Below are 11,519 nucleotides of genomic sequence, written 5' to 3'. Positions count from 1 at the left end.
CATGGCTCTATTTTTCCCTCCATACCACCGTGCAAAAAAGCAAAATAAAATTGTTATTATAAAGAATAAGCTTATTTCATCCGCAACTTATGTGTAAGAGGTTCATGCAAAATATTTTATATGTGATATATTTTCTATACTATTTGAAATTTAAAAAAAGATATTTAAATTTTAAAAGGTCTAACATTTGTATAATATAAAATCCTTCTATTGAAACAAGGAAAAATTGTTCGTCTTATCTTGTAGAGTTTTTTTTTTTTTTTTTGCAAAGCTCGCTGGTAAAATGAGGTGCCCAGGGTTTGACATGATCCCCGACAGACATGCTGAAATATGCGTTGTAGGTTTTACACATTTTAGCAGATGCTGTCTCAGAGTACGTTTTCGCTCTTGTCTTGATAAATTGGCCACATGCATAGCAGAATGAGTATGGAGAACGCTTGTAACTTTTTGATGCCATCTCTGATAAAATCAGATAGGTATTTGTGTTCACTTAAGCAGCTAGAACTAAACTGAAGTGGTGAGCCCCTGAATATATATTATTATGGAAAGTTCTAGAAAATTCTAAGAGGTTGTTGAAAATTCTCGTAAGTTCTACAACATTCTAGAAAGTTCTTGAAAATTCTTGTAAATTCGAGAAAATTTTCTATAAGCTACTCAGCACTGAATCTACCTGGAATGTTCTGGAAAATGGGTAAATTTGAAAATTTCATTACCCAGGTCACAAAAGAAAAGTTTGAAAAAAAATAGGTCTTTTTCATTTACTTTAGGCATAAGCATTTCAGAAATAATACTTTCTACCCAGGAACAAAAAAAAAGGTAAAAATTTTGTTACATAGTGTAATTGTTATTTCAAACAATATTTGTTATTATTTATGTGGGAAACTAATTTCATACCTAATTCCATAAACACGGTAATGATAAATATCACCATGTACAACATACATAAAGGTACGTTAAATTTAATTTTGAAACATATTGCTACATTTTACCAACATAAATCAGAGCAAGTGAGCTTTCCGTAAAATCTCAAAGAAAAATATGTCCGTACAGTAACGTATTTTCAAAGTAAAATTTTAAGAAATAATTCAGCATATTGTAACGTAGCTTAAAATTGTAAATTTCTTTTATTTTTCTAAATTTTATTCAGCGTTCAACAGTTACTACCAAAATAATGATGAAAAGATGTCCAGATTGTGTGAACATGACGAAATATATATATAACTTAACATTGGATTAAAAATAATTACTATCGAGATCATACATAAAAGTTATAATAAACCTGAAATCGAAGAAAGACCCTTCTATTAATTTTGGTTTTCTTTAATAAAATCGAAGAAATTAATACAGCATAATATTAAATTTATCCGATTGAGTGATGTGTTGCTTACAGTGTTACGTGTTTTAGTTCTATCAACAAACACAAAATATCTATAACTCATTTATTAAATCTAACACAGAAGTGCTTTAATTACATGTATCAAACTGGTTTCATTAGAAGAAATAGATTTCTAAAAAAATTGATTAGGTGACGATAACTTGGATTTAGTAATATGTGAGAAAATGTTTTGAAAACGATTTTTTTAAAGTTTTGATAAAAATACAGAAGTAGATGTGAATGTTGTAGATGGTTGGTTTTTAAAGGCAATGAATTTTATATCTCAATCTTTCTTTGCTATTACACAATAAATTACTGAATTTTGATCAGTATGCAAGTATTAAAATTCATAATCTAAAGGGAAATGTTTTACTGAATTGTATCAAATCTCCTAGTTATTTATTTTCCGTTTTAGCTTTTTTCATTTGTGTTTTAAGTCATGTTAAAAGACAAAATTACGACATTCGATGGTTTCTTTGTTACTTATTTTTAGTGAATGTTTTTAGTGTTACATATTTGATGTTTAGAATTGCAGGCACATTTTTTGGAATAATATTAGTGTAAAATTAACATCTGTAGCTATCGATATTTATAGTTTTAATGGAATATTTTTGTAATTATATATGTTTTATTTTCTCTTTAGTCAAAATATCTTCAGAACACGGAATTTACTTATATTAATATGATATTTTACCACATCTAATTAAATGTTTGCTTATACAACGAGGTCAGAAGATATTTCCCTAATTCAAAATTTAGCTGACCATTTCTTCCAAAATAAACTGAATACATAAGAAACTACTGAAAGTATGATTAGACAACAAAAATTCGTGTAAGTAGTTTAATATGCTTTATTATGATTATGTAGTCTAAACAAGACAATACATTGAAGAAAAAATATACTATTCAAACGTTAAAGCTGAAATGCATTAAGTTATTCATAAAATAATAACTTTAGTATTTGTAAATAGAAATTACAATACAATCTTTTATACGTTTTCGTGTCTTATTCTTTCGAGCATAGATAACTGATGACATCTAAATTTCCAAAGGTTCATGAGCTATAAAATCAAACTATAAACGTTTTTTTTCTATTAAACGTTTCGAGTCGCAATCACATGTAATATTTTTGTTTTATGTTCGTCAGATTACCCCCAATTTAATTTATTTATTCGTAACGTATTTAAGACTCGCAGACTGTTTTATACAAAGCAGCTTGAGCTATACTTACTAATTTTGTTTCTGCAGTCTACCCCTTATTCCATCTTATTATTCTTCAAGTTACTAACAACAAAAATTTTGTAAGAATAAATCAGTTTATACTGCATGATATACAATATTCTATTGCCGTATTGTTTTTCTTATTGTGAATACTTATAAATCAATGCCCTTTGAAAATGATCAGTTCTTTTTTTAATTTTGCAATTGTGGTATTATCATATCTGTTGTTTTGATCATTTAACCAAGTGTAGTTGATTGTTAATCATTTCAGTATACAGATTAAAGAATCTATCGATTTATATTTTAAATATACGATGAATGTATTACTGTACGATCAATGATGTAAAACTACTAGACTAAAGTTATTATTTTGATAAAAGCAGATTTAAATGGAAGAAATTTCATGTTTATTTACAAAGTGATAAGTTGAGTTTCATTTTAGCCATCAATTTATCACCATCTAACCCGGAAAAGAACTGGTTTATTCACAGTATATTCAATGTAATAATATTAAAATTAGCTGAAAAATCTGTAATGAAGTTTACCATTTGAACATAATTCTCTTGATATGCATACAAGTAATTTAGTGCCAATTACAATAAATTTTGATTTATTATAAAACCTGCAGAAAGAATGATATTATTTGAAATTTATCTTAAACTCTATAAATATGTATATAAAGGCTCAACCTAGAATAGGCAATAATACAATTAATCAACCAGAATAAATATGTCATTCTTGTCAATTATATTTGAGAAAATACATTGTCCAGTTGGATATCAAAATTTAACGTTGTCTTAAATTACTCAATCAGAAAATGGGTGGAATTAATCAGGTGAAGTTTTGAAGCAGCTTTTTGTGTGTGAAATAATGGGTGTATTTAGCTGGTATAAGCTATACGATAAATAAAGTAAATGTTATTTGCTTTTTTTAATTCAATTTGTTTTTCGCAATGAAAAACAAGTTGAGAGAGTTAGAAAACTGAATTTACTTTAGTCTAGACTTTTTGACCTAGCTGTGACCTAGCCTTTCTTTGTCACTTTCTTTGCTTCTTTTTACTTTCTACACATCTTTCAAGTTACTGCTTCACTATTAACTTATCATATCTATGAATCTCGTAAACTATACGAAAACTTAAACTAAGGTGCGGATTTCTTTAACTTTTTATATAATTATCAACATGTGATGATAAAGCCGTAAACTCATTAAATAACGAAAGTAGAAATCCAGTTTTGAAGCATTCTATGATTAACCTTTCAGTTATTTTAGGGTTAGCTTCATAAAACATCGCGTTTTGAGTTAATCTAGTCTAGGAATAACCACTCCTGAACACTAAATTGTAACCATTTAGTTAGGTCTGTTCTCTAAAATTAACTATACAGCTGTCTAGACTTAAAGAGATTGTGGAAATAATTACACGCAAAAATATTGAATCATTCTGAGTTCTGCTGTTTATAGTATCATTTTTTTTCATACACACTTAGTAGATATTTATTTATATAGGTACGTAGATATATATATCTATAGGAACTTTTTCTTCAGTTACATAGCCCATTTGTTTATATACTTGTATGTATACTTAAAAAGATATTAAACTTAAATTCAACTTTCAACAAGGTCCAGCGGTTAAAGCACTCGATTCGTAATCTGAGGGTCGCGGGTTCGAATCCCTGTCGCATTAAACATACTCGCCCTTTCAGCCGTGGGAGCGTTATAATGTGACGGTTGATCCCATTATTCGTTGGTAAAAGAATAGCCCAAAAGTTGGCGGTGGATGGTGATGACTAGCTACTTTCCCTCTTGTCTTACACTGCTAAATTAGGATCTTACATTGCCAAATTAGGAACAGCTGGCGTAGGTGGCTCGCGAGTAGCTTTGCGCGAAATTCAAAAACAAACAAAGACAAATATTTTAAACTACAGCTCCCTGGTGCTTTATATTTAATAGAACAACATATTTTAATAACTTGAATTCAGTTTCACCGATTCTTTAGTACTGAATTTCTTATGAAAAGGAACTACGAATTAGTTAAAGAATACTGATCTAAATAGATTTTTTAAAAAAATAACTAACAGTAATACATGAAGAAAAGATAAAGACATTTAAATAATTATCATTAGTGGGGCTAAAATTGGTGTATGAGCTCAAATACCTCGGGCTAGTATTTAGATAGGGACTTTTACGGTAAGGTACCCACGTTTTGCACGTATTTATACCTTCACTGATGAATTAGCGGGTTCAGACTTGGTAAATGTGCTCAAACACCAGATGTGTGCGTCGTAATGAGGTTTTGTTTCGAGTGCTGACCCCTTTGGGCAACTATAGAATTTTTTTTTGTTGTTGTTTTGTTGAATTTTGCTCAAAGCTACTCTAGACCTATGTCCTCTAACCGTCCCAGTTTTGAAAGGATACACTATAGAAAGAGAACGCAGCTACTCACTACCTCCTATCGTCAACTCGTGGTCTTTTCTCATTAAACAACTGGATTTGACCGTCATTCTTATAACACACCCATAGCCTCAAACTGCAAAGCGCGATATTTTTCCCCTTTTCTCACGGCGACACTGCACGAACGTGGAACTGTAGATTACAGACCCACAACTCTAGCAATTTTATCAAGTTATAGACGTAATTGAAAATAAAATAAAAAACTTTGTACACTGAAACTTCTGAGAATCTTGAAAATTCCATAGATCTCCGCAGTAAAACGAGCATATTTAGAATAGTGTACATAAATTTGAAAACGTAATTGTAATACTGAACACTTTCATCAAAACTTTTGTTATACCAATCACTTGTATTTGCGAATAGTTGATACCTGTTTGAAAAATAAATATATTCTTCGATTAGTAGCAAACTTGATAAATATTTTAAATTCCTATACAAAAAGAATGTTGTATTTCCAAGTGAGTTTGCATATAATTTTACCAGTCTAGTTACACAAATTATTAAGACAACTGTTTTGAAATTTTTGCACATAATATATTACACATATATTGCATTAGTTATTTTTGGAATTTTGTGATCAAAGCAAAACAAAGATTATCAGAGCCAGCTTATCTGATAGGCTAACTAGAAGTCTGCAGTCATAAACATAAGGTGAAAGATTTGAATATCAGTTGCTGAACTTTCCAGTTGTGATTACCTTTTTTTAACTTTGAGAAACATTAAACCTAACAATTGTTAAACACTTAAACTTTAAAGATACATCATTAATAAGAAAATCCACTGAAAAACTTCAATACACAAACACAATGATTATCTTATTATAAACAACCACCACATTTAATGCATTTGTTTTATGAAAAACTCAAACTGAATTGAACTTAATAGGTATGATATTATTGATGAAACTTGCAAAGGACTGGATTGTTTTACAGTTTCATTACATGAAAAACTGTTTTAATACATTTTAAGATTTTATGTATGTATACGTCTCCCTTGTTTTATTTTATACAAGGAAAGTTATTGTTAATTAAAGTACAAGCTCGTTAACTTATTGCGAGTTGAAGTAATTGGTCTTAAAGATCTGTTTGTGTTTGCTATATTATATATATTATATCTAAGAAATCAAATACAAGACCAACTTCTTATTAATAAAATACGATGTGAACCTTCCTATCGGTCACGTCTATGATTAATTCTTAAGATATTGTGTTTCACTTATTACACAACAACTGGTTATCGTTGTTACTCTTAAAGGTAAAGGTAAGTTACTGTAATCATGTTGTAGCTGTTAATCTGCATGTATTTATTTGTTTAAACCATGCAAATCAAACGTTAACTGAGTATTTATATAGTAATACAATACTATAGTTGCTTCTTTGCTTCTGTCAGCTTTTATGTGTATTGAAACCTTAGCTAATACAGACTTATACAAATCCACATGTGCCTTTTTATTGTTGTAAAAGACAAGTGAATATAATTATTTATCTCTCTCAAATAGAATTAGAGCTATGATAATAGCTTTAGCCTTAATTAGAAAACACACTTTATATCATAGTTTTTATGTACAATAGATTTACTTTAACTAACGTTCTTATACCAATTATATATAACACGAAAATAAAGACATATCTTTCCGATATAATGAGATATAATATATAAGAATCAAAACCGCTATGGTAATTATGAATTGTGACATTTATTGGGATCATTGACGTAAAAAGATGTTTCGAGTATAAAATAAACAATTTGTTATAGAACAGATATCTGAGACTCATGTAAGCTAACTTATGCTCCGGAAAAAAACAAAGCCATTCTTGTATGACGTAAAAATTACATCATCATTAACTCTCTTCCTCATCCAACAATTCACGTGAGCTGAAAAAAATGTGTCAAGCATACCAAGCAAGGGTGGAGCGGTTCAGCTACAAATCGACCCACATTCTCATTACTATATAAGAGCGCATGATCCAGTAGAAATCACCATCTTCCAAACATTTCTACAGAGAAAGTTTAAAGGAAAGTTATAACAGAATAACCAAGATGTTGGAAAAGGTATGTTATAGGTATATAGATATGTATGTAAGCATTATCATTGATCAAATGTAATAACAATTCAGCAGATATTGGATGAAAAAATAGTTGGTAGCATGCATATTTTATTAAACAATTCTTTTGATTTTTACTTTATACAATAGCATTAATTTTGCAATTTGATAAAATTTAAATAATGTGTTGTCATTTGATACAATTAAAAAAATAGTGTAAACAGATGGTTTGAAAACAGAAAAATAATTTTTTTAGCTGTTGTTGTTACTTATTAAACACAAAGCCACGTCAAGAGCTATTTGTGGTCTGCCTTCTACGGGTATCGCAACCCGGTTTTTAGCAGAATAGGTCTGTAGAGATATCACTGTGCTGCTGGGAGTCCCCCGCTTGTACAGTAAATCTACGAAGTTACTACCTAAAATCAGGGATTCGATTCCCCTCGGTGAACACAGCAGATAGCCCGATGTGGCTTTCCTAAAAGAATAAAAAACACACACACGCTACTAGAGATGGGTTCTTTAGTATGTAGAATGTGTTCACGAATTATTCACATTAAGAATAAACATTTACATTAATAAGTGATATGTAGTAATTTGTTAATGCTATTTTAATGTATCTTAATTGTTTTTATTTGTTATAACTTTCTTAAAAACTAAATCGTTATTGTAACGTAAAATCACGGACTTGAAAAAGATGAAAATTGCGTTTTTATTAGATTACATGCATTACCAAGCTATTAGTTTGAGTTCGTGAATAAGCACATAAAATTAACAGGTTGAATTTAAAATTTTAAAATTCTCAATAACATGTTGAAACATTAACCTTAATGAGATTCGTACTTATGAAGCTTTAAAAAAGTGAAATAATTACTGTTACTAAGCCCAAAACGAAGAGTCGGCTGTTTACAAAAAACAAAACAAAATGCTAATTTGCGACACGTATTAGTTACTATTCTCCAAATGTAAATCTCGGAACAGAAATAAAACTAATATAATAAATTCGTCATTCTTACCATTTAGGCAGTGATCTTGCTGTGTCTTGTTGCTGGATCTCTCGCTGGATACCTACCCGCAGCTGCACCTGCTTACGTAAGTTAGTTTGTATGTTAGTTTCAAATAATATTCTTTGGCATGATATTGAATAACGTTTCGTGTATTTAGTTAACTGACAGGAGATAATGTACTCATCGTCTTTGGAGAGTAACGTATAGCTCTTCGTTTTTGGAACGACTCTGGCAATAATTAAAGTATGTTTCGATCACATATTTTGTTAAAACTGTTTAATTTTGAACAATCTATCCACAAAATATATTTGAAACGTAAAATTGCCTGTTGTTGTGCAGGAAATCAACATCCCTACCCCATACGACACTGGCTACGATACCGTTGATGAATACGGTACCAAACAGAGCCGCCAAGAGAGTGGAGATGGCAACGGTAGAGTCCAGGGTTCCTATGGCTACACTGACCCTTGGGGTACCACCCGTCAGGTAAAATACACAGCTGATGAAGGTGGTTTCCGTGCCTGGATCTCAACTAACGAAGCTGGAACCGCCAACCAGAATCCCGCTGATGTTGAAATCAACTCCCAGGCTGCTGCTCCTGCCCCTGCTGCTCCTATCCGTCCCGTTGTGAAAAAGGTGGTCGCTGCTCCAGCTTATGCCCCTCTTCCAGCCGTTCCCAAGGTTGCCGTAGCTGCTCCCGTTCTTAAGGCACCACTTCCTTTCTCTTATCCCAGTAAATATTACCAAGGCTGGCAATAAATTCTTACAAAAGTAATGTTTGGATAAGCCAACCTGACGAAATATTGCATTGTGTGCTTGGGTATGCTGGTTTTGAATGTTTTTTTTTTTTTTTTAACGAATGTATAATAACCAACAATAATACTGATATTACTGTGAAAAAGTAAAAATTTATATTTGCACAATCTATCGCTTTGCAAGTGCACGTAACCACAAGAAATTAAATGGCTGTGAAAGTATATGTGTACATACAGGTTTACACCTTGGCAAATGTATTTAGATATTTATTTATTTCAATAAATAATTGACTTGTTTCTGATCTATGTTGTAAGCCTTGAATTTCTCGTAAAATGTGCTAACAGTCTATTTTTATGCATGTTTGGATATTACTCTAAACCAATGAACCTTATTAGATTGAAAATTTAATAGGTATTTCTCAAACCATAAATTGAACACTTATAAGAATATATAACTTAATCAGCATCTGTTATGTTCGAAATATGACTTTAGACGTTAGGCTTAACTTAAAGTCATTAATACGATTATTCGAAACTTCTGCTGTGGCGGTAGCCAATTCTGATTATATATCATCGCTCAAATATCACATATATATGTGTGTGAATGAACATTCATGTCCTCTTACATAAATCATTACGTTCTACTGCATCAGTATTTTTGTTTTTTATGTGGGATTGGAATATAAACTTATTTACTTCATGTTACAATTAGCATCTTTAAGTAACTTGATTTTTTTATATCTTTCTATATTTAACACGAAAGAAAACTTAACAAGCCAGAATCGACACTTTTACTTTGACATGGAACATAGTGATTTAGGACAAATCAGCTACCAATGTGATGGTTTAATGTCTTAAATAATTTTAAACTATAATTAAAAATATTATTTTAAAAAAATCACCAGCCTAACGAGCATCATTATCTTATGTCATTCATATTTTACATACGTATCTGCCAACACAGAAACCGATGCTTAATTATACAAGGTAAATATTTTATAGAAGCTGAGAAATAACTGTATTTTCCTTTTGCGTGTGTCTTCATATGCATCTTCATAAAAGTATATATTTTCGAAACTTTCAGATATTGAAAATACTGTTAATAGAAAAATAACATATTTGGGTGTGCTCTCCTTACTTAAGCTGGAATGTATATCCTGGATAAACTTGGATAAATTGCGACCCTTGCATTAGTTAAGATTTGGAAATAATTTGTATTGACAACATGTCACACAGTCACACGTGACCTAAGGCGTTTTCCAATATATGCACTAGCGTAATTCATTGTTCTTAAATTTTCGTGTTCTTTCATACTGATCTGCAACCAAGGCCATACCACGGGTGGTGCAAGCCCGCACATAACGCCAACCCATATGGGCGCAAATTTGTACCTTTGTAAACAAAAATAGATTCGATTTTTTTCAGAATGGATGTAAAATCTCACACAGAACGTTATCATCTACCGGAACGGTCATTTGTAGCCGTACTTTATTACAATGAAAACATCTAATAGTTTTTGTTTCTAGAAATGTTGCAAAAGTCATTATCAAATGATTAAGTACATTTTACGTAAAGCGGTATTTAGGGACCTCGGTTCACGTTTTGTGTAATTTATTTCTATCAAAAATCTTATAAGATCAACTTTTTGAGATATAATAGGCTTTTCAGCAACAAAGTTTTTGTGCTTTCTTTATGTTACGACAAAGAAAATATATTCTATTTTGATGTCTGTAGAACTAAACAATTATCAAAATACAGATTTTTACAAGAAGAGAATCATTTAGTGCGAGAAATGTCTTATAACTAATTTATAATGTTACTTTGAAATTGCTTTCCACTCAATGAGACGGCGATATGTCTGCAAATTTACAACGCTAAAAATCGGGTTTCGATTCTCGTAGTGGGAAAAGCACAAATAGCCCATTGTGTAGCTTTGTGCTTATTTTAAACAAACAAACATACCATTGCAATTTCATTAAATTACTTGCAATAATGAATTTCACAAGAAACGTGTCTATTGCTTAAATATTTGTTATTTAGTTTAAGAAATAATAGAATGACATAGAAGACCAAAGGCTTATTTCATTTGGTAATGAATTAATGTGGTCATAAAATGCCCAACAAGAAGCGTAAAATTAGACCTTTAGGATTTGAGAAAGTTCTCTTCCTCAGTAATAATACTGAACCGGATAGGAAACTATTACTGAATATTTACTTTATTTTTAACCCCAAGTGAAACAGCGGTCTGTCTTCGAACTTAAAACGCGAGAAACTGTGTTTTAATACACGTGGTTGGCAGAGCACAGATAGTCCATTGTGTTGCTTTACAAACAAACAAAGAATTACTTTCTTCCTTTACCAAAACTTTAAGGTTTCACTGGAGTTTTATCGAAAACAAGAAACTTTGCCTAATTCATTTAAGCTTGAATATTGAACCAAAGTATCTACTGTACTTGCATATGACTGCCGAGGACAAATCATATATAAAACAATGCTTTAACCCGTTGCTGAGTTGGTAATACTAATAAATGTCTCTAAGATGATTTTCTAAGTATCTGTGAGTTTATAGGTTCACTGTTCGTGATTTAAACATGTTGATTTGTTCTTTATTTCATCAAAGGGTTGATACAAAAATACAAATTCATTTATATTCTTTATAACTTGTGAATCT

General features: G+C 30.7%; 1 protein-coding gene across 1 annotated transcript; it reads left to right on the top strand.

Moving 5' to 3' along the window:
* The first annotated feature begins 7,008 nt into the window (after positions 1 to 7,008).
* LOC143250635 (cuticle protein 16.8-like) lies at positions 7,009 to 9,018 on the top strand. The gene is made up of 3 exons (XM_076501496.1): positions 7,009 to 7,096; positions 8,110 to 8,178; positions 8,433 to 9,018. Exons 1-3 carry the CDS (start codon positions 7,085 to 7,087, stop codon positions 8,850 to 8,852), a joined length of 501 nt encoding a protein of 166 aa, XP_076357611.1. The 5' UTR covers positions 7,009 to 7,084; the 3' UTR covers positions 8,853 to 9,018.
* Positions 9,019 to 11,519: the final 2,501 nt, after the last annotated feature.

The sequence above is a fragment of the Tachypleus tridentatus genome, chromosome 5 (assembly GCF_004210375.1).
Source record: "Tachypleus tridentatus isolate NWPU-2018 chromosome 5, ASM421037v1, whole genome shotgun sequence".
Taxonomy (NCBI): Eukaryota; Metazoa; Arthropoda; class Merostomata; order Xiphosura; family Limulidae; genus Tachypleus; species Tachypleus tridentatus.
This window is presented reverse-complemented; position numbering and strand designations above follow the sequence as displayed.